This window comes from Enhydra lutris, unplaced genomic scaffold (genome assembly GCF_002288905.1).
Source record: "Enhydra lutris kenyoni isolate GAN:26980312 unplaced genomic scaffold, ASM228890v2 scaffoldscaffold2, whole genome shotgun sequence".
In the NCBI taxonomy this organism is placed as follows: domain Eukaryota; kingdom Metazoa; phylum Chordata; class Mammalia; order Carnivora; family Mustelidae; genus Enhydra; species Enhydra lutris.
Genome location: NW_019154086.1, coordinates 30595125 through 30619442, shown reverse-complemented (window position 1 = coordinate 30619442; position 24318 = coordinate 30595125). Strand labels below are relative to the sequence as shown.

At 40.4% G+C, this 24318-nt stretch overlaps 2 protein-coding genes across 2 annotated transcripts; one reads left to right on the top strand and one right to left on the bottom strand.

Moving 5' to 3' along the window:
- Positions 1-2763: 2763 nt before the first annotated feature.
- On the bottom strand, positions 2764-3867 carry LOC111147231 (P2Y purinoceptor 3-like). The gene has a single exon (XM_022503145.1). The coding sequence runs from the start codon at positions 3865-3867 to the stop codon at positions 2764-2766; it is 1104 nt and encodes a 367-aa protein (XP_022358853.1).
- Positions 3868-5262: 1395 nt separating this feature from the next.
- On the top strand, positions 5263-23779 carry LOC111146083 (major facilitator superfamily domain-containing protein 1-like). The gene is made up of 9 exons (XM_022501469.1): positions 5263-5308; positions 15592-15783; positions 16232-16343; positions 17451-17507; positions 17862-18018; positions 19284-19381; positions 19950-20062; positions 21756-21803; positions 23312-23779. Exons 1-9 carry the CDS (start codon positions 5263-5265, stop codon positions 23371-23373), a joined length of 885 nt encoding a protein of 294 aa, XP_022357177.1. The 3' UTR covers positions 23374-23779.
- The last annotated feature ends 539 nt before the right edge of the window (positions 23780-24318 follow it).

Genomic DNA, 24318 nt, shown 5'->3' with positions numbered 1-24318 from the left:
AACATGGTAATATTTGCTGACCTTCAGTTTTTTTCCGAACAGCCAGGCAGATTTTGCAAGATTCTTGAGGCCCAGGGCAATAACATATTTGAAGATCCCAGCTTTTACCAGGATGGTGGGCATTGGATGACTAGATCCAGGAAGAACTTTTGTTTCTTCTAGTCTTATTGTACCTTCTGTGGGTGAGTTTTTTTTCCAGTGACCACAGAGGAGTCAGGAATATCCCCTTGACTTATATTGGGTTCCCAGCTCCCATTACAAGTGGGTCTTTTTTTCAAAGGGAGTAGTCTAGTTTGAGTTTTGTCTTGAGATAATTGTCCCTGAAAACCAGGATGTGATGTCAACCAAGTTAAACTTTTTTTATCCCAACTATACAGAACTAAGTTAAAAATGGATGCTTATACTTTGCTGTTAAGTAGGTTGGAAGACTCTGCAGAAGCAAAATTAACATTATATAGATCAGAGAAATAATTGCAAGCACCTAAGTTAACAAAGACTAAAGGCTGGAAAACTTTGAATTGGGGTGTTAAAGCACGTGCTTTTTAGATAAAGGTGATGTAACCTGAGGATTCTAGATTAATTTTCTTCCCACCTCCAGGGTTGGCAGGCTGGTGTACATTCGAGGTAAGTGCTAAGGGGACACACGGGATGGCTTTATGTTTTTTTTTTTTTTTTTTTTTTTTTTAAGATTTTATTTATTTATGTGACAGAGATCACAAGCAGGCAGAGAGGCAGGCAGAGAGGGGGGAAGCAGGCTCCCCACTGAGCAGAGAGCCCGATGTGGGGCTCGATCCCAGGACCCTGGGATCATGACCTGAGCTGAAGGCAGAGGCTTTAACCCACTGAGCCACTCCGGCACTCCTGGCTTTATGTTTTTATTGAGGAGCCTCGTGCACCATTTTTCCAGTAATGTAAACCGTATTATTTTGTAAGGTGTGACAATTGGGACTTTTGGATACCTGACTCTTCTGTGTGTGCTATGCAAAGGAAGGGACAAAAATGAATAATATAAGCAAGAGAGCTGAGAATATTCAAACGAGCAAACAGTTTTAAGTTCTTTTAGCTGCTATAGAGGCACTTATGTGGAAACAGCTGACCTACTAATGAGAAAACATCCTTGCCTTTCATTAAATTAATTATCCTAAAGAATTCTGCTAGGCAACACTTTGTCTAGTTCTAATTATTGTGTGCCTTTGAAAGCAATAAACTGCGCTTTCAGAATAAAATTTTATAATGTAGACATATACATGGCTTACTCAGACACTTCCTGTAATTAGAGTGGGGTAGTAATGACGGGTTATTCTTTGGTTTTTATTAAAAAGGCTTATCTACCTCTTCATAGGGAGATTATAATGAATTATTAAATAATGTATGTTTAGATCTGAGAACTCCTTGGAGATCATTATTGTTCAAATATGAGAGGTTTTTAAGGTTATCTTTTCAGATTACCATGGATCTTTTTTTTTTTTTTTTACAGATTTTATTTATTTATTTGTTAGATTGAAAGAGAGAGACAGAGAACACACAAGCAGGGGGAATGGCAGGCAGAGGGAAAAGCAGGCTCCTCACTGAGCAGAGAGCCTGATGTGGGACTCGACCCCAGGACCCTGGAATCATGACCCAAGCCAAAGGCAGATGCTTAGCAGCTTAACCAACTGAGCCACCCAGGTGTCCCTTTATATATATATATATTTTAAGAATGAACATCATATTATGACTAAATACGGTGGTAAAATTTTTCTGTCATAAACATTATGTTCAAATAAGGATAAGGTGAATCGCCATTCATGCACTTGCGTTGCCCTGCTTTTTTTTTCCACTTTGCCCTGCAGAGTTTTTTTCTAACCTTAGAACCCTGGTTAAGAAGTATAGTGAAAGAACGCACGCTGTATACCCCGTGGTCTGCACCTGCGAGCAGCTGTGTGAGAGCTGAGCTGATGTGAACGAGGAGCGGGTGCTGCCAAGGTGCGCTCGGCTGGCTCTTGAGCAGCGTTTGGACTGGGCCATATGCGTCCGTCTTAGGAGCCTGTGCTTCAGAGGCCGGTGCCTGGGTTCAAAGCTTCCATCCAGCATGAGGATCTAACCATTCTGCAGCTGGGTGACCTTGGGCAAGTTACTTAAGGCTCGTTGTTTATCTGTAAACGGGGCTAACAGTAGTTCGCACCTCCAAGGGCTGTTGTGAGGAACAAATGAATTATTGCATGTAAAGTGCTTTTCCGTGGTAAGGGCTTTGTTCACTTATCCATGCATCCACTCATTACTTATTCATTCCACTCCTGTTGATTGTACACTCACTGTGTGCGGGGCCCTGCTGCGGAGGCACCTTAGGGGTATAGCAGTCAGACAGATGAGGTCCCTGTCCTGTTGGAACCTAATTCTAGGGGGAAGAAACAGACTGTACATGAGTAAACCAGTTAACAAGGTCAGGCACTAATAAGTGCTAAAAAGACAATAGATAGGGAAATAGTGACTGGGTTATGAGGAAAGAGGTCAGTGTTAACTAGGGTGGGTAGGAGCTTCTGAGGAGGTGATGTTCAAGCTTAGGCCTGAGTGATAAGAGCTAAATTCCAGCTCTGATTAAAATGAGAGTTTTCCTTTGTGTTGGTGGCTGTCTCCATACTCTTCCTTTACAATCTCTTAACATCAGTATAAAATCCTTTGTAGCAGGATACTGCTCAGAGATCTTGAGCCCCTCTCCTGATACCACATGACTGTGTTCAGACAAGTCATTATCAACATCTTGGAGCTCATTTTCCCCAAACTTCATCTTGTCAGTACCCAGATCTGGCCACCCCTGGGTTTCTCTCCCTTGGCTCCAGCTGGTTGCTCACCCACCTTATTATGCCTGAGTTCCTGGAAGAGCCTGACTCTGTTATTCCCAACCGATAGAAAGTACAGGACTGGGTTAAGGCAGCTGCTCATGCTCACCAGAGGCCTCCATATCTTATAGGCCATGCTGGCCACCATTAAGAGCTGGCAGTCCTGTGAAGATAGAAAGCGGAGTGTGAGGTAGAAGGAACGTGTGATGTGGAAGGGGACAAAGCAGAGGGTGAAGAGGCCGCACACCAGCAAGATGGTCCGGATGGACTTGGCCCGGGCTGTATTGCCTGTCCTCCTGAGGGTCTCTCCTGGCTTGATCAGGCTCCTCACCATCAGCGAGTAGCACACCAAGATGACCAACGAAGGTAAGGCGAAGCCAGACAGTGTCAGAACCATGCCATAGGCAAAGAACTGATCAAAATTCTCTGGGCCGGTCATGTCGTAGCAGACCATCTGGCCATCGATGTAGTCTGTGTGGGAGAAGAAGAGGGTGGGCAGTAGCTGGAGGACCACCAGGGCCCAGGTGGTGGCCGTGCCCAGGAGGGCGTGCCGGCGGCTCCTGTAGGGCAGCGAGCGCAGCGGGTGGCACACGCCCAGGAAGCGGTGTGCGGAGATGCAGGTCAATAGCAGGATGCTGCCGTAAAGGTTGGTGTAGAACAGGAAGCGCACCAGCCTGCACAGCAGCTCCCCAAAGGGCCACCTGTCACCCAGGGAGTAGGTGATGATGAGGAAGGGCAGCGTCAGCACGTAAAGCAGGTCAGCTACCATCAGGTTCACCAGGTAGATGGTGGCACAGCTCCAAGGCTTGGTTTGGCGCCAGGAGAGCCACAAGACCGTGCCATTCAGGGGTAGTCCTAGTATGAGGATGACACTGTAGGTCAGGGACAGGTAGATTTGCTTGTAGTCCTCCGAGAACTTGCAGACTTGCTGGTCCCTCGAGGCATTAGTATCCAGCGTCTCCATTTCCTGGGATGCTCCCTCCGGAAGCACAGCTGCTTCTGCTTGTGCTTTACCTGGAAGGAAACAAAATGGGCAGCATAGCATCATGAACTTGGCTGCGTGTGTCTTAGGTTCTCCCTTGATCTGGCATTCAACTCTGTGTTCCCAGTCTGGTCAGAGTCCTTGTTTGACATAGGCCAGCTCCAGGAAGAAAAAAAAAATTAAACCCAAGGGCACAGGAGTCTTTTAAAGCAGGGCTTGTAGACTTACCAGCTCCAAAGGGCTGACCTTCCACTATCCTGTATGCTTTCTGCTCTAGGCTGGGATGTGATTAGGAAGCTCAAGTACACATGCTGCAGGGAGGTGCTGTAATTTCAACAGGGCATACAACCTCAAGCACTGTGACTCCTCTGCCTAGAATCCTTTGTATAGAGTCAGGAAATCTCCAAGGGCATTTGGATTTGTATCTCTTTCGAGATTTCTTAACTGCATATTTGAATACCGAGGCTGATTTGCTTATTAACCACCTCAGCATCCTGAACATCCAAAACCAAATCTAAGCCATGAGGTCAGGTGCAGCTTCTTCCATACTCCCATCTCTGCTGAGGAAGCAGATCCAGTAGGCAGATCCAGATAGCGGAGGAAACTGTGTGTGGAGCCTGCACATTTCTGTCACGCTGGGAAGTCAGTGGGTTGGTCAGCCAACCACCATGGAGCCTATAGGAATGAAAAATTTATTTCTAGGGTTTGACATTCAGAAAGACAAGCTAATACAGGGCAAGAGAGAAAGGTTTCAAATAGGTAACTGGCATAGATTGAGTGTCAACCAAAAGCTATAGCACAGTGCTACCAAGGGCTGACTATAAGCTGTAACGCAGAGCTTTATTCATAACAAAAGGAACAGAGACCTCATTCACTCTGTCAGTCAACAAACATTTATTGAGCATCTATTGGGTCTGGCACTAGGGATACAAAGATGAATAAAATACAGCTCTTACTCTCTAGGATTTCAGTCTGGTGGGGAAGACAGAAACCAATACAGCTAATTGTAACAATGTGAAGAATGGTCAGCAAAATGCTGTGAAGACCAGCAGGATCAGCAGTTCTCTGCTGAGCTGCTGTTTGAGCTGCTTGGGGAAAGAACAGAGGAGCTCGCTAGGCAAAGAAGGGTGAGGGGCCTTCCTTGGGGTTGGGGAGGCAGCCCACGAAAGGCAGTGGAGCTTAAGGCCTCCGCATTTCCTGGGGTGGCAGGGAAGCCAGCGTGGGGGTGCCCCCAGAAGGAGGGTGGGCGTTCTTCAGCAAGATGGTGATGGGATGGGCTGTGTGTGAGGAAGATCCCCAATAGCAGCTGAGAGCCAGGCCTGGAGCGGCCAGACCGTAAGGGAGCTGTAGCAGTGTACGCAGGTGAGGGTTGTTCAGTTCCCCAAGTGAGGCCATGCGGGGTGGGTGGAGGGTCGGTCTCTGGAGATGCTGCTGAGGCAGGAAGGACAGGACTGCGTGGACATGGGGCACGCACCAGAGGAGGAGTCGAGGGTGTCCCTGAGACGGAGTGAGTAGGTGGTGAGGCCAGGGCCTGAGCCAAAGCCTAAAGCTTGAACGTTGGGCCTGATGTTCTGAGGTTGGGGGACAGTGGCTCTCCAGGCTGCAGCTTGCCAGAGGGCTCACCTCCTTGTTAACTGGCTTTACAATCTACCTGACTAAGGAGAGCAAAGCTTTTTGGCTGGGTGAGTAAAAGGAATGTAGTTTTCTCTCATTTTGTTCCCTGTAATCTTTCATGTGGGGGGTTGGCAAATGCCTAGTTATTTTCAGCGAAGCTGCCTTCCCAGCTTGGTGTGGGCTCTCAGAGGGAAGACAAAGAGGGGAACCAACTTGGCTTAGTGCAGGCTCAGCCAGTTAGTTCACACTGTGAGCTTATTTAATCCTCAGAACAAGCTTGTGGAGGAAGCATTATTAGCTCCAGGTTACTGCTGAGGAAATTGAGGGTTAGAGAAGACCCCTCTATGGGGCTCACTAGGCCCTCTAATCTAGTATGCTGGTTCTTGATGTGGATTGTGGGTTTCTGCTCCCTCAGAGCGCCTTGTGGCGTGGTGGAAAGTGCTCAGATCTAGCTCTGCCAGGGGCCACTAGCACAGTTTGAACTAAGCCACTTTGTCTCTTGGAGCTGTGGTCTCTTCAGCTGTAAAATGGGGCAGTCTCTCTGTGAGGTGAGGTTGCCATGAGAATTAGCTAGAAGAAAGGCACACAGCACCCACTGGCCTGCCGCAAGGGAGAAACCCAACGTATTTTAGCTTTCTTCTCACACCTTCCTCTTTTGCTAGGGACTATGGTGCCCTGAAAACCTGAGCTCTTTTGTTTGTGTGGGAGGATGGGAGGGCAAGTGTGCCTTTGCTATCCCATAATTGGAGAAAGTCCCTTGTTTCTCTGTGGCTATTAACTTCTGCTGTGGTCTGAATTATGTCCCCTACAGATTCAGGTGTTGAACCCTTAACCCCTAATGTGACTGAAGTTGGAGTGAGGAAGTAATTAAGGTTAGATGAGGTCATAAGAGTGAGACCTTAATTCTGTAGGATTAGTGTCTTTGTAATGAAGGACAGCAGAGCATTGACTTTATGTGAGGACTTAGTGAGAAGGTGGCCTGCAGGCCTGAAACAGAGATCTCAACAGACACCAAACCCTGCAGTTCTCGATCTGGGACTTCTCACTTTCCAGAAATGTTTCCACTGTTTAAGCCACCCAGTCTGGTATTTTGTTACAGCAGCTTGAGCAGGCTGATACTGTATATGTACTTCAAGGCCTACCTATTGTGGAGAGACAGCTTTTCAGGTGAGAGGATGACCATCTTAGTCAAGGGATAAGTGTAGAGAACTACATGGTGTTTAGACTAGTGTATCATTGAGGTTGCTATTATGGAGAAAGGAAGAGGAAGAAGAAAAAGTCAGGTCATAAAGGGTTAATTCACTAGCTGAAAGCCCTGACAGTGTTGACCATCCCCTCCTCCCAGAAGCCTCTCTTTCCTGGCTTGTGTCACCCCTGGCTTTTTTTTTTTTTTGCCTCCCTAGAACTTCTAATTCTCCCCATTCACTGGGATGCAGAACTGAAGGGCCATGTAGCTATTCATAGAATAAAGGAAAGGAGTGGAGGAGAGGCAGGCTGGGGTTTTACAATAGATGAGAACTGAGGGGGCATCTGCCATGATGAATGGGATTCTAAGGAGAAGTCCGCACTTTTGGAAAGTGTGTACTGCATTATACAGTTTCCCCTCTTTATCACCATTTCCCCAAGAGCTTTCAAAAAGACTGACACAATTTAGGGTTGGAATTTGTTTCTTTTAAATGGGCTCAGTGGGAAGATGGGCCTTATGGAAAGAATGAAGCAGGTGTCCCCAGTGTATAGTTAAGTGGGTATGATGGCTTCTGACCTTGAGCCCAGGGTCTTCCCACTGTGAGTCTCCAAGAGCCTGGGTCTCTTTGTGGCCCCCTGCTATACAGACAGGGGCCTCATCAAGCCTTCCCAAGAGCAGTAGTGATCTCGGTATCACACTGGACATCTTTCAAAAGGGATGGGGAAGTCTTTGTCATCTTAATGGCCTAAAATAGCTATCATCCCCCAGGGAAAAGCACACCTGTGATGAAAGAACTGTTCTCTCTCCTTTAACAAGTTTATAAGATACATATTTCAAGAGTTCAGAAAAAAGAAAAGTGACGAATAAATTTGAGTAACGACAAAATGTTACTTTTTAAAAAAAGATTTTATTTATTTATTTGACAGACAGAAGTCACAAGTAGGCAGAGAGGCAGAAGCAGGCTCTCTGCTGAGCAGAGAGCCCAACGTGAAGCTTGATCCCAGGACTTGATCCTAGGACCCTGAGATCATGACCTGAGCTGAAGGCAGAGGCTCAACCCACTGAGCTACCCAGGCACCCCCTATGTTACTGCCTTTTGATTGTGGAGGAATGATTGTTGAATGAGAAAATCTTTAAAAAAGATTCTAGGCCAAAGGAGTGAGCATTGCTCATTTTCATTTTAAAATGCCACTATTGTATTATACATGTTTAAATCTATGAATTGATTTTAATATTTAATATTTTACCTATATCTGGAGACTTTTCTTGCTTAAACAGATGGAACTACTTAATGGAGTCTCATAAATACCTTCAGACAGTGAAAGTTCATTTTTACAAGTTATTCTGCAAAACTGTTGATTAATATGTGTATTTCTTAATTTACAAAGATGAATTACACAGATGAATTTACAAAGATAAACTACAAAGATGAATACCACAGTGTAATTATTTGATTTTTTGACAAGTTTTTTTTTAAAAAAATGAGGCCCCCAGGTACATTCTATGAGGTGGTGGATGAAAATAGTTGGTGGTTTACTTTGAATTACTTTTCTTATGTTTCAAATTCACTAGATAACTTGGTGTCATTTGGCCAGCAGACCAGTGGGTGGCGATGAAGACCGACCGGTTACAATCCCCACCCCCTCCCACGGAAGGAAGTAGAAACTGGGGTTGGGCTCAGGTCCAGGAACAGCAGCTGTGGACGAGGTATAATTCATTGAGGACATATAGGAAACCCCACCAAACAACCTCTTAATTGTCTTATGTCTACAGTTACTATGCTCGGTTCAATGAAATGGAGATACAGACAGCCAAAAGCAGCCTAGTATTGTGATTGATTTTTAAAAAGATCTCGTGAGACAGGCAATGTGGCAGTCATCCCCCCCACCCCATTTTACAGCTGAGTGAGCTGAGGTTCAGAGAGGTTGATGGAAGTCCTATCTGTGATGATTTGGGGGAAAGTCTGGACTTCTTTTACAAAGCAGAGACTCAGCTCATTCCCACATTTCCAGGAAATGTTTTCTCTCCCCTAACCCCCAAGTCATACAACAAAGAAGACACAGAAACAAAAGAGCAGGTCATCCCTGAAGTAACTTTATGTAGTGCCTTTGTTATAGATGACAGAACCCTAGTTTAAAAAGCATCATCTGGAAATAATGGCAAAGAGAGAACAGAATAAATAGAATTAAAAAAAACCTATCAAGAATGAGACCTATATAGCAGCCTTCTATCCAGTTTTAAACTATACCTGAGTCTTAAAATAAAAGGCACTGACATTAGCTATTTAATGATTTTTTACTATATTTTTATACTGTAGGCTTTCCCCAGCTGTGTACCTGGATTCCTCTTACATATTTCAGTTGTCCCAAAACATTGGAATCCAAGGCTTTTTTTTTCCTTCAAGGAAAGCAAACTGGATCCTTTAAATAATTTAGAGGATTGTCTAGAGACAGTGAATGCTTTATTTCAATAATTAATTTATATAGCAGCTTGCACATTTTTGTTTTCTGTTGACAGGGATCTGACATAATTGGCAACTTCAAATTAGTGTAAACATGGGGAGTGATTGGGAAGCATTGCTCTGACATTGTACTGTCACAACAGCCTAGGTGGCTGCTCTGAAAGTGATGTTACTTTGTCTAGAAAAATAATCACTACTAAAAAATTAATTTTTCCCCCATCTGTACAATTGTGTGATCTCCTCAAACTAACTTTGAAATCGGAATTTTTAACATTAACATTGTAGTAAAAATAACTGTAGCTATATTGTCCTGTGCTTGTAGAAGTTCATCATTGCCTTTGGGCTCACAACCTTGAAAGGGGATCTTTATGAAACTTTTTCATTTTCCTTTCATTTGGCATCAGACAAAGATCTTTAAATGCAGTACAGCTGAGTCTGTCTTTCCCTGTGTTCTGTGTCAAGAAATGTAGAAAGCTGGTTTAGTTTGAGGCAAGAGCAGAGATCAGTAGCAGAGCCTGGGGCTCTAGGACTAGTGGGAAAGTTGCCCAAGGCATCTGCCCAGTGGAGGGCTTGCATCCAAGGACCGCTCCTTCCATCCACACTTACCCTCAGGCAGCAAGTTCCCCTCACAGATTGCTGTTTAAAATCACTAACATGCTGACATGCTGTCCATCACTGGAGCCCTTCCTGTTGCTATAGTGTTGCTAAGGTGGGGGGCAGTGGTAGAAAGAATCCACAATGGCTGTGGACACTCAGCACATGGGGGAGGTGTGAGAATGCTGTTGTCTTAGCTTGAGTCTCCCAGAGAGCAGAGTGGAGGTTTAGTGTGCAACTATTTTATTAGAAGTACAGTCCTAGGGAGCAAGAGTGAGGGACAAAGGGGAATTACCTGGTGAATGAGGGAGGACTAATAGGAGGACTCAAAGATGGGTTATTGAGTTGGCCCCCACAAAAAGCAATTTAGTGCTCAATCCCAAGAGATTATCATCTTGAATCAACCACATCCAAAGAAGGTTCTCCCAGGGCCAGAAGAAAGGAGGCATTTGTTTACCAGTTTCTATCTCCCACTGGCCAGACCATGGTGGTGGGTGTGTCCTTTGAGTGGAGAAGAACATCAGAAAGAGGAAACACTGAAGAGAATGCATATTGTCTCCAAACCCATTTTTCTGCCCTATAAGGTGTTGGCCTCTTCCTTTACATGCACTTCTATGTTGCTTTTGCATGGGAAATGAGGGTCTCTTGCTGTATCTGACCCCCTATCTGTTTGCGTGAAGTCATTCTTCCAGTTTTTCTTGTTCATTTTTCTATATTGTGTTGTCTTGTTTTTGTTGTTACTGATTTTTAGGAGTTATTTACACATTTTGGATAAGTCTTTTCAGTTATTCTTATTATAAATATATATATTTTTTTACTCTGTGACTTTGCTGGCTTAATGACATGTGTGTGTATATATGTATTATACGTATTTTTTAAGGAATAGAAGTTCTCAATTTTAACATAGTTGAAATGATCAGTTTTTCTTTTATGGCTTATGCTTTTGTATCTGGCTTAAAAATTTTTCTCTGTTGGGGCGACTGGTTGGCTCAGTCAGTTAAGCATCTGCCTTTAGCTCAAGTCATAATCTCAGGGTCCTGGGATCGAGCCCCACATAGGGCTCCCTGCTTAGTGGGAAGTTTGCTTCTCCCTTTCCCTGTGCCCCTCCCCACTGCTTGTACACTTGAGCGTGTGCTCTCTCTGTCTCTATTTCAAATAAATAAATAAAATCTTAAAAAAATCTTTCTCTGTTTTGAGGTCATAAAGATATTCCCCTATATTAGCATATTAGCTTTCCACATTTAGATCTAAGTGATTTTGTCCCACTAATGGGTTTAATGTTTGTATGTGTGTGTACACATAAGTGTATGAGAAATGCACAACTTTAGATTAGATACTTTTTGAAGGGTGGAGAACAGGCAGAATTGTAAAGTAGTTTGGAGGCATTTGCTCTAGTTTAAGAGGAAAAAGATGGTAGCTTTAACTTGAGTGGTAAGTGTGGCAACAGACAAATGATGGATTCAGCTGATACTTAGGAAGTAAATGAACATGACTTGATGATGATTAAATATGGAGGTGAAGGAGGGATTAAGGACAACCCCAGTGACTTTACTCTCTGTTGCTACCAACCAATGCTTTCAACCTTTTGTTTATTATTTTTCTATTTTATTGCTTCTCTCTAGTCAGTTTCTGGTTCTTCCTTGCTTCTTCTGGCTCCGCTTTCCCTCTGGGCATCCTTTGGCTTCTACTACTATTGCAGTTGGCTAACTCTGCACACAGAGCCAAAGAAATGTTCCAAGAGACTCTGACTGACCCAGGTATTCACTGTTACTCAGAAAGAGAAGACCCACTTATGAGAATGGATTTTCTTTTTCACCAAGCATTCTTTAATAATGTCCAAATTATGAACTTGCTTTCTAGAACACATACTTAGAATAGAAACTTCTCATGACTCTAAAACAATTGTGGATAGCAAATATAATATTTGAAGCTGGTCTCCAACACAGAGAGTTTCAGTTATTAATAGTATGCCTGTCAGAGCTTTGACTCTGAGATATTTCGTTCATACGTAAACCATAAATTTAAGCTGACAGTCCTACTAATGATGGAATGCAGTTATGTATGTATATGGTAAAAGAACAAAGTGGATATTTTTTGAACCTTATCATATGCAAGACAGATTAAAAACAGTAGTCATAGAGAATGAAAATAGGGCTTGATGTCACGTTCAGTAAAACATGTTAGAGGTGAGGTCTCAGAAAGTACTGCAGTAAAATACGACGGGAAGGTGTTGGAGTGGCAAGGGGTTTCATTTAAACATGAGGCTCCTGTATTAATATTTTCATTGATTTATTTTCATGCCAATATGTTCTGACATAAATATGGTGATCTATAATGTATCGACCATAAAAGTCAACATTATTTTTAAAGCTGACTCAGGGAAATAAAACCTGATTGTTAGTGCTGATATATACGGTATGTTACCGTGTTGAAAAATTAACCTCTCCTCTTCTGCACTAAATAAGGAAGATGCATTTCAACACTGCTGACCTTTTGTGTATGTTTTGCTTCATGGACAAAGCTGAGTTTGCAATGGGACCAGTGTGCAGTGTGAAGTAAAGAGCAATGCGCATTCACCATTCGTCAGAAAAGACTTTGACAAGAATGAAAGCTGATTTATTCAGCAAAAATCTTTGCCTTTTAGAGGATCAAAAGACCTGTAAAAGTATCTGGGTGAGATACTGCGGAGTTCATAACAAATATCTTCAGTAAACTCTGAGACTAGCACGAGACCCTAAGACAAAGAGGATACTGGGGATGTGTCAGCCATGGGTGACCACAGAGGAGAGACTCAGTCTGGAATGCCAGAGGCAGGGGCACACCCTTGTGGTCTACACAGGCCAACCACAATGATGATAAGGCCTTCAATGAAATGATTCTACAAAATGAAGATTGAGCCAAGGAGAGTTTAATTTAGCAGCATAGGAGAGTATGCTAAGAAGACCCGAGTGGATTCGGATGACTACTTCTTTCCCTACGTTCCAGAACAGAATAAATTTGCTGAGAATAAGAACATACCAAGATTTTTAGAGCCATAGGGGCCCTTGGGTACCAAGCAAGTGTAATCACTTGATAGATGAGGAAACTCTTAACTGAGCAATTTGTCCAAGCTCAGGTAGATGGTTAATGGCTGAGCTGTGTCTGATTCCAGACATCCTGATTCTCTGTCCAGGGCCCTTTCTGCTCTGTTATACCAGCTGGGAGCCATGACTAGTAATGCATGTGCCGGGAGGACATTCCACAGGACCACTCGAATCTGGTTTCCAACCCGCCACTGTACTGCAGCTGATCTTGTCAAGGCTCTCACTAGCCTGCGTGTTGCCAAATCCTATGGGAACTTTCCTGACTCCATTTAAATCTCTAACCAGCATATGCTGCAGTCACTGAAACAGTTTTCTCCACTAGTTAGGATTTCATTCCTGGTGAGGGAAACCCATGCCAAAGGTGACCAAGTAAAACAATAATTTATTGCTCATATAATCATTGACATCATAAGGCTGGCTTTTATAGATGGTGCTACCAAGACTGCTTTTTCTCTATATTTCCTGGCCCCACTTTTTCCAAATTGGCTTCATTTTCATATGTACTCTTCGGTTTTAGTGACAGGATGGCTGTCACAGACCACTCTTTCATTTAATGATGTGCAAATCCAGCAGGAAAAATTATGCCTCAGCCAGGAGTTCCTGGGATTAGCACTGATTGCTCCTCTTGTCTTGTTTTAAGTTCTTTGTTTATCTCTGAACCAACCATTGTGACTGCATTGATTGGCGGAGGCTTTGGTTAAATGCTCCTACCCTCTGACCCAGTGGAGATAATTAGCTTCATCCAAATTCCGTATATTTAGAGCGAGGGGGCGGTGGCTCTCCTAAAACACATTTGGGGTCTTCTTACAGGAAAGGGAATGAATACCAGGCAGCAAAAACAACAAATGCCTAGAACAACTTCTCTGGTGTGATAATGCCCTAGTATGTCTCCTACTTCACTCTTTTCAGTCTTATTCACTGTATTGCCCTCCTCAACTTGATCCTCAGGGCCCAGTTCCAGACCTTGTCCCCTTCCATGTCTATATTTACTCTCAAGGTGATTTTATTCAGTCCATTGTGAAAGCAAATTGGCATAGCCCAGGACATTTTGAGTTAACCTTGACTAACATGGTAGTTGAAATTGTAGGCATGGAATTTAGTAAGAGTGTTGAATGGGAATTCTTGATAGAAGGGATAATTGTTGACATAAATGTATCTGAGAATGCAGACGACCAAGCTTCTCCTTATCCTTTGCTCCAAAGATAAGGGACAAGATTGGAAAATATTTACAAATACGTAAATTCACAAAGAATAAACTTTATTAGTCAGATGGGTTAAAAATCCTCTTAAGGTTATATCTATATATACGTGCTCTTCTCCATGTGAAATTGAATTTCTAGCCTGTTTATTTGCTGGGGAGGTAAAGAAATCTCCTGGGATATTTTCTTTCTTTCTTGCAGAGGTTTATTGTGATCATCTATGGAATATAATCTTTAACCCTGAGGCTATGGTTACTGCAAAGCTTGCTTTACATATTTGTTGTGAGGAATTGCATTTATTCACTATGTGTCTATTATAAGAAATTGTATATATTAGACTATGTCAGGGTGGAAGATTGGATTTATGTAGCTAAGTTGTTGCATGCCATCCTGCTCTGTTGAAGACCTCACTAACTTTATTCCATAACTCTATTTCTACATAAATTCATAAACCTAATTTCTAGTCAGAAGCCATTAGAACCCTTTCTTGGCTTTCTTTTTCTTTTTTTTTTTTTAATTTAAAGATTTTATTTATTTATTTGACAGAGAGAGAGAGAGATCACAAGAAGGCAGAGAGGCAGGCAGAGAGAGAGGGGGAAGCAGGCTCCCTGCTGAGCAGAGAGCCTGACGGGGGGCTTGATCTTAGGACCCTGAGACCAGGACCTGAGCCAAAGGCAGAGGCTTAACCCACTGAGCCACCCAGGCACCCCTTGGCTTTCTTGTTATAGGTTTATTTGAGAAAAATAAATCTGTGATTCTATAAGAATAATACCCAACCAGTATATGAAACCTATTTTTTTCATGCCACTTAAATATATCTTGATAACTGCCTAATCGATACCCACAGCCCAGTTCTGTCTCCTGAACTCCAGACTTGTGTATCCAACTGCCCATTTGGCACTATCTGGATATTTACAGATTTCATCAACTTAGTGTGGCCAAGAGTGAGCTCCTAATTTCCTCCTCCACACCCCCACCCCCGCCACCAAATCTGTCTCTCTGCTCAACATTCTTCATAACTTCTGTAAATGGGACTGTTTGCCCATAGTCCACTCCCTGACATTCCCTTAGTCCAGATTGTTCTGATGTTGCGTTTGGTCCTAGGACTCAAATCACAAGGCCATTTCCCTGAAAGCCTGTCTGTTCTTTGAACATATCATGCTAGTTCATGCACCAGAGTCTCTACAATTCCTGCCACCACTGCTTGGAACACACTTACCATAGCTTTTTTCTCTGCATGGCTGAATTCATCATATCCTTCAGATTTTAGCTAAAATGTTAGTTCTGAGAGGGCTTTTTACTATCTGAAACAATTTGTGCTGTAATCCCTTACTATAGGACCTTGTTCCTTGTTTACTTTACATCTGTCAGTAATCAGTGCTTAGACTTAGTTAAGAAATCAGTACAGATTTGCTAGCTGTCATCCACTTTTTTAAATTCTGTATTTAATTTTTTTATTCTGTATTACAAGATTAGCCTAGTATGTTCTAGTCTTTTCCCTCTAGTCTACAACCTTCTACTAGGAAATAATACAATAAGAGTGACTTTTGTTTGTTGAGTACTTATCACATGCTGTTTCTTTCCTTCTGTCCTGATTTAGTAATTGTAGGATTTTCTTCATGTGTCTAAATGCTATCTGTTTCATTTGCTAAGTTTTCTGCTGTTACTCTAAGCTACTGCCTCTTGGGAACCTTCAGTCGCTCTCTTTTAAAAATCTCTCTCTCTCTCTCTCTTTTTTTATTGTAGGGGGTATAACATGTATTCTTTCACTAATCTGTGCCTTGGTTCTCGCTTACTTGGATCAGAGAGCAGAGAGAATCCTTCATAAAGCACAAGGAAAAACAGGTAGGTCTAAATGCAGGAAAAGGGGGGCTTTGGGGAATTGCAGACCTTTGAAGATAATTTATAATGAGGTAAGTTCCTAATATAGTGTTATAAGTTCAGTGAGGCTTAATACATGTTATACTTTCTAATCTGTTCCTACTTATCTAAGTTTTGGGGTACTTTTTTTTTTCCCCTTAAGTGCTTTTGGCAGAATTTACATTCTTGATTGCACTTTGTGTATTTGCAAAATGATGAGTGTTCCTGGAAGACAGCAGGAGAGTAGACACTAATATTAGATTTTGTTTTTTCTAATGTCTTTTTAAGTTTTCCCAGAAGCTATGTTCCAGTAATTTACTGAGAAAAGTATTTTGTAAACTGGATGGCAAAGGTTAATCACACGATAAAAGAAAAACAATTTTGACCTAGATATGCAAAATGATGCTGGTAGTTTCTTCCTTTTCTTTTCAAGGTGAAGTTATTAAGGTAACTGATGTGAAGGACTTCTCCTTACCCCTCTGGCTGATATTTATCATCTGTGTTTGCTATTATGTGGCAGTGTTCCCTTTTATTGGACTTGGGAAGTGAGTATTCTGTAGCATTGCATTTTTGTTGGCTAAATTATAATGAGAATTTAATCACACAAATACAATTTTGTTAGTTATAAATCTTGATTTTTTGGTTATAGTTTATATTTACATAGGAATTATTTTATATCCTGGGATATAACTGATTTTCTTAAGGTTTAATATTTGGCATAATAACTTTCATTATTTTTTTGATGAAATACTTAATAGTTTTTGATGCCTAATGTAGATTTATTTTAATGCTTTGTATCAGATTAGTATTCTTTTTTATTTCCTCTTTATTCTTTTGTTTGGAAGCCTATTCTTGAGAATGGAAACAGTACTTTGGCTCATTATGCCTGGGCACATTTCCATTTGCTAGGACTATAAATATGCCGGGGTTCAAAATCAAATTCTTTTTTGTGTTACCACTTACCTCTTTCTTTCCACTGGCAGCTGTTCGAACAGAGCAGTGTGTGAGTGTGCTTATAGGGGTGCGTCTTTATAATCGGAACCTTTAAATTCAGACTGTTTTCAATAATTTGAAACTCTGTTTGCAAAGAACCTGTCCAGTCCCACTTTATGGAAAAAAAGCACTCTTAATTTTGTGTTGTAATAATTCATTTGGTTTTCTGAAAATTTATGCATACTGTTTGGTGCTTATTTAAAATGAAAAAAATCAGGGTGCCTGGGTGGCTCAGTCAGTTAAGCGTCTGCCTTCAGCGCAGGTCATGATCCCAGGGTCCTGGGATTGAGCCCTGCATCGGGCTCCCTGCTCAGTGGGAGCCTGCTTCTCATTTCCCTCCGTACTTCCCATCCGCTTGTGCTCTCTGTGTCCCTCTCTATCTCTCTTTCTCAAATAAATAAAATCTTTTAAGAAAGAATAATAAAATGAAAAAAATCCACATCAGCGTATTTTACTTAGCTAGTGAAATATTTATGTAAACCCTAAAGCTTTAGCACCAGTTGCTTAAAGATGAATGTTATATAAGGTGGGATAACAGTATCAAGAAGGAAAAGTTGACTAAACTTAGAGTTACTTTTATGTAGTTTTATTTTGCCTTTAATTATTAAAAACAGAGTAGTTTTCTAAAGTGCTTATTTCTCTCTCTCTCTGTATTTTAGAGTTTTCTTTACAGAAAAATTTGGATTTTCTTCCCAGGCAGCAAGTGCTATTAACAGGTATTTCATTAATCCTCTTGAGTGCTTGTTGTGTGCATAGCGTGTGTCCTTAATTATAAGCAAATGTTCTAAGAGACAAAAAAGGCACGTGACTTAACATCTGTAATGTGAAACCAAGAGCATGTTGCCACTCGATCCTGAGAGACCATCTACGCATTAACGGAAAATCGAAGAAATCTTGGACCACTCTTTAATATTTAAATTTCTGTTTACTGATGACAATTTTAGAAGAATGTTTAATTAAACAAGCTAGGATTTGCTTTGCCTAATAGTTTTAGGAACTTTTTGGATTTTTTTTTTTTTTTTTGGGAGCTGTGATACATTTCATTAAATATCTTTTGATTCTCTGGGCAGTATTGTATATGTCATATCAGCTCCCATGTCCCCAATATTTGGGATCCTGGTGGATAAAACAGGAAAGAACATCATCTGGGTTCTGTGTGCCGTGGTGACCACTCTCGCTGCCCACATCATGCTGGCCTTCACGCTGTGGAACCCTTGGATTGCTATGGTAATGTCACTGTAGACGCTCACAGGGCACAGGGCTTCAGGGAGGACTCTGTCAAGTGCACGTCAGGAGCCACACTCTGCTCCTCTGAAAGTCGAGCTTGTGACAGTAGGAGGAACAATGCTGTGATTGCAGTCTCTACAAAATAACTATTTTTAAAGTAAATAAATGTTAATTATTAATGAATAAGATATTTTTAATTTTATTTGGCTTATTTAACGTAGTAATCTCAATGCTGAAATAGAATTTGAAATAAAGTAGTCTTTTAAAAGCCAAATTGCTTACCAGTTCCATTTATTTTCCTGTATTTCTTTAAAAAATTCTTCCATCATAGGTGGCACGCAAAAAAAAAAAAAAGTCTGTCAGCCCAGGATTCATGATTTTGCATTCTTTTGTCTTTGACCTTTAGGCAGTTAAAAAGTGATAATGAATTCATCGTCAGGTTTTTGTTACTATCCTTTAGAATATCATTTTAAAGACCACAGGCTCAAGTGCTACAGTTCTTACCTATTAATAAAAGAATATTTTGGGCATATATGTTTGTTGTACACTTAGTAAAATTTCTGTAGGACAGATTCCTGGAGGTATAAATGCTGTAGCAGAGGCTTTGCACATTTAACATCTTGATAGACATTGTGAAACTTCTTCTCTAAGAAGTTCTTACCCATTATAGTTTTACCAATAATATACGAATGTGTGTGTGTTTTTAGTATCCTAGCCATGGTGGGCATTGGCCCAATTTCAATCTTTGCCAGTATCATAGGTGTAGATGATCTTATTTAAACTTAAATCATAAGGTTTCTTTTTTAACGAAAGAAAAAGTCAGCATTAGGTGATAGTTTTCTGCCTTGCCCTCCAGTTAGGTGTTGATGATCTGAAGTAAGATAATGGACTGTTGGTGTGATGTTGCCTTGATTGCTTAATTTGTAGTTAATAAATACTGGAAAATTACCTTGCCTGAAACATTGGTAGTAACTTTTTGCAAATTAGCTTTATTTTCTTGCTTAGTCCTTGATTGTACCCTGGGACCAGTAAGTTATGTGTGCATATAATATAATATGGTTAAGATAGTGTGTTTTGTCACTAGAGGGATACTGTTAGGGTCTAGACTTTTTTCTATCAAATGAGTTTTAGCAAAATTGCAGTAAAATTTGCATGAATGTTCATATATTTGCTGTTATGTCACTCTGGCTAATCTGCATCAAAGGAAAATCACCTTTTGGTTAATGTTAAAAGACTTTTACGTTTTTCTGTGTCACTTTCTGCAGTGTCTCCTGGGACTCTCTTATTCGTTGCTTGCTTGTGCATTGTGGCCGATGGTGGCATTTGTAGTTCCTGAACACCAGCTGGGAACTGCATATGGCTTGTAAGTGTTTACACCATAATGTCTCCCTGCTATAGCAATCATGAAACTCCAGGTCTCCTGAACCTAGTCATCATCATGCTTCTGGGACAGCTCTGAACCTGGAAACCACCAGAAAAGTCAGTTTACCTACTTATGATATTATTGTGGCAACAGAAATGCCTTAGTCTTCCAGCAAGAGAGTTGGTATTAAGCTAATCCAGAAGTTATTTCTGACATTGCCATTGACTGCCTTTTTATCTGAGGGCTTCTTAGTGAGAAGTTTGAGTTCTGGTGTCTGACCCAAAGGGCAAAAGGGGGAAACTGCACCCATGGTTGGTATTCACTTAGCTCTTACTTTCAATCAGCAGGAAAATGTTGAGCTTATATTGCATTTAATAAGACAGGCTCCCTTACCTCTGAGCATAACATCTAGTAGCAGAAATAGTCATGGGATAAAAATACCTGATCAGGTCATCCCTAGGTAAAAACACCTCTTAACACTAATAGTATGTAATTTATAGATACTGATATTTAAAGTGAACTGTTACTGTGTGTATGAAGATGTGTCTTTATATTTCTTGAATTGTAGCATGCAGTCCATTCAGAATCTTGGGCTGGCAATCATTTCCATCATTGCTGGCATGATATTGGATACTCGGGGATATTTGTTTTTAGAAGTTTTCTTCATTGCTTGTGTTTCTTGTAAGTATGTGATATGGCAACATTTAGTTTCTTTTAATGGATAACAATGTTTTCATTTATACTTCTAGGTTTTTGTTGTTATTATTCTCTTTTTCCCTCTTTTAAACCAAATCCCTAAGATGTATCTCCCAGATTTGCCTATTTCTTAGTCTGTGCATCAGAGTTTCCCAGCTGGTGGCTTTCTGGTTCTGTGAAGATTCACAGGCATTTTTTAAAGGAGATTCTTATTTTTAAAAGTAGTAGTAGAATCTGCTTCTTATTCTATTTTAGATATTTATGGTTTTTAGAAAACATTATCCTCTTTAAAGTGAAACCATTTTAAAGAGTGGTGAGTATGTCCCTGGTGTGAGTGTGTGGACATTGATAAGATTCAGGTGTGAGTGCTCATGGTTTATCCATAAGGCAACTTTAAGTTGCTTTTATTCTTGGCCCGGTTACTTAACGTTTACCTGTAATGATTTATTGGTTAAAAATAGGAAGTATTAGGAAACTGTTGAAAACTACAAAAATAAACATTTTTCCTGTGGTAGGCTTCACCATACAGATAGTTGTATTCATCTTATAAATTCTTATAAACATATCAAGTTGTCTTTTATGCTTTGACATGTGTTTAAAATGGCAAACCCCAGCAATGATTTTATCATTTACATTTACATGGATAAAAGACAGTTTATACTTGAAATGTGGTTTATGATGTGCCTGAATGCATTTTATTATCCCATAATTTTAGAAGTAAACACATCAAATTTTAAAAATATGTTATTTGTTTTTAAAAAGTGAATCATGTAGAATTCAAAATACTCAGGTCATGGAAGTGTTTATGTCTGTTTGATGCTGCGACGGTGGTTTAATTTCAGTCCACAACTCTATATATATTTGGTTCTTAAACCAAATACCATGCTATTTAGAATTGTTTTTTTTTTTTTTTAAGATTTTTTTATTTATTCATTTGACAGATAGAGATCACAAGTAGTTAGAGAGACAGGCAGATAGAGAGGAGGAAGCAGGCTCCCCACTGAGCAGAGAGCCCGATGCGGGGCTCGATCCCAGGACCCTGGGATCATGACCTGAGCTGAAGGCAGAGGCTTTAACCCACTGAGCCACCCAGGCGCCCCTAGAATTGTTTTTGTTGCCATATTAACCTAAAGTAAATTTAGTGTGCCTTACTTGTTATGGTAAAAAGACAAGCCATGACTTTCTGAGGTTTCCACTGGCTCTGGGCTTTCTGGGCTTCTGGGAGTCAGATGACCACATTCTAACACTTGGTTAAATTGTAAAATGGATGTGGTGTTTTCAGACTTAAAATCCTGAAAGGATTGTTTCTGTTCGGTTCTCTGTAAAAAGATAAACAGTTAGGGGGCTGGCAGGAGTTTTTGGAAGTACCAGGAAAACTAACACTTAAACTAGAGAGTAAAGAGCAGCAGGGGTGATCTCTGGGTGGATCAGCTCCATCCCTTCTCTCAACTGCTTTTTTTCTGGTCCTGCTATCCCTGGGCTCATGTAGCCCATGGGAAAAAAATGGTGTGCAATTAATTTTTAGTGGTTTTTGGAAAATAATGGGAATAGTGTTTTTATTTTTAAATGCCAATCAATGAAGATTTATCTGAGTTTTACTTTGTAATTATGATTACATAGGAATCGTTGGGAAGAGGTACATGTTTTTTAAGGACCCTGTGATTTTTTTCACTTGCAGTGTCACTTTTATCTGTGGTCTTACTCTATGTGGTGAATCGTGCCCGACGTAAGTAGAATTCAGACATTTTCTTCTTAAACCATCGTGGATCATCTTGTGGGGTCCCTGGATTGTCTGCATGCCTCTTTAGAGGCCAGTGCTTTAGTTCATGTAATAATGACAATCTGTTCATATGTTCATGGAAACACATTTCATTATGTAACATATAACTATGCATTTTGGAACTTCAGACTTATTAAATCATTGTCATGTTCTTTCTGGCCAGTTCAATTTAAGTTTTGTAATAGAAAATTTTAGATGTTCTTTTTATGTTAGCATAAGGAAGTATGGCAGTTTTAAAATAACCTAAAGCCATTACTGTGTTATTGTCTCATATTTAAAAAAATTAGTAAGCGGAAGTGGGGGGTGGGTAGAGGGGCTGGGAGGGATGGGGTCGCTGGGCTATGGACACAGGGGAGGGTATGTGCTATGGTGAGTGCTGTGAATTACGTTAAGACTGATGATTCACAGACCTGTACCCCTGAAGCAAATAATACATTTTATGTTAATAAAAAAATAAGTAAGCAAATTTATAGTTATAGTTTGTATTTTAAGGTTGAAAGTGTTTGATACAGAATGAGGTGTTACAGATTTTTTTTCTTTTGCTAGTATTTTTTTTTAAAGATTTATTTATTTATTTATTTGACAGACAGAGATCACACGTAGGTAGAGAGGCAGGCAGAGAGAGAGAGGGGAAAGCAGACTCCCCGCTTGAGCAGAGAGCCCGAGGCAGGGCTCGATCCCAGGACTCTGAGACCATGACCTGAGCTGAAGGCAGAGGCTTTAAACCACTGAGCCACCCAGGCGCCCCTCTTTTGCTAGTATTTTTTAAATGCATTTGTACTTCTTTCTTTCTTCTGTATAAGATTTTGATGTTACTCTTATTAATTTTTCTAACTAGGTTGCCCCTAAAGGTTGTTAGGTACTTAGTAAAATGTGTAAACCTGCTGTTTAAATGATTTTAGGTCATTCCTTTCATTTCTCTTAATTTCCACTATTTACTGATTATTAATACAATGTCTGAGTTAACAAGATGTAAAGAAGTATGTAGGTCCAAACTTAAAAAAAAATGCTCAAATTAAGAAGTGGTTATTTGTATTTGTATCATATAAAGATTCTTTTTTTTTTATTTTTTTAAAGATTTTATTTATTTATTTGACACACAGAGAAATCATAAGAAGGCAGAGGGGCAGGCAGAGAGAGAGGTGGATGCAGGCTCTCCTCCGAGCAGAGAGCCCGATGCGGGACTCGATCCCAGGACCCTGAGATCATGGCCTGAGCCGAAGGCAGAGGCTTAACCCACTGAGCCACCCAGGCGCCCTCATATAAAGATTCTTAAAAAACATTTTTTCCCTTGGGAAGGCCCCAGGAGATAAACCATTTCTTTGTCATCTCCCATTGCCTTTTCTGTTACTTTAAGGTATACCAATGCATGTGTGTGTGTGTGCGTGTGTGTGTGTGTGAATTTTACTTTTAATAGTTGTGTAGAAAAAGTTCTATGCTTATTTGTATTTTAGGGGGGAACCTAAATTATTCTGCAAGACAAAGGGAAGAAATAAAACTTTCTCATGCTGAGTAAGTACTGAAAGAGAAAAATTCTCTCCTTTTGCAAATCTGAAACATTAGCATTTTATTTCCAAGTATCAGGTTTGGGCTCTTAAGAAACTAGTCGTCTTGAGATTCGAGAGCTAGCGATTATCTGGGAACTACTACAACAAAATTCTTGTTTATAGAAAATTTAAATAGGGTAGATATCAAGGGTTAAAGTGAAGGGGGAAAAATAACTGGGTTTTAAATTGCTTTTTGAGAGAAAGGGAGACCTGTAGTATTTGTAATTTATTAGAGGAAAGGTCTTTGTCCTAAGCTTATGTTCTGGGCTTACCCTTCCATTGTCTTATCTTTTGTTTTTCTTAACTATTTGAGATAACTTTTCATCTTCTCCCGCTACTAATATTCTGTTCTCTGACTCGGAACAAATTAAGTATCTAGTGTGGCATTAAGTTAAACTTATTTTTTCCATAAGTGTATGCTAAAACGTAATAGTGATTCTATTTCCTGTTATTATGATTTCTGATTTTTTAGGTACTCAGTTTTTTATGACTTAAAACATTTATTTGTAAACATATATTATGTAACTATAAGTTTTGTGAATTTTATATAGGTTAAAATCTTGTAGAACAAAGGATTTTTTGGGAGGTGATTCTTGGCCATTTCAAATTTCCTTTTAACATAGTAATTCTAGAAATATATCTTGAGAAGATAATCAGAAATGTTACAGGTTTTAAGTATCTTTATGACAGTCTTGTTTGTTATGTCAAAAAATTAGAAACAGCGTGAGTGTCCCAAAGTAGGGAAGTGGTTGAATAGATGATGACACATCCATATAATACATTGTTACAGTCATGTTTGAGGATTTTAAAAGTCAGAAGTAATTCCCTCCCTGCACCAAATCAGAGTTGCTTACCATGCCACATGTTAAGTAGACAAAAGATTAAAATGCAAATGTAATATTCTGATTTTGTTC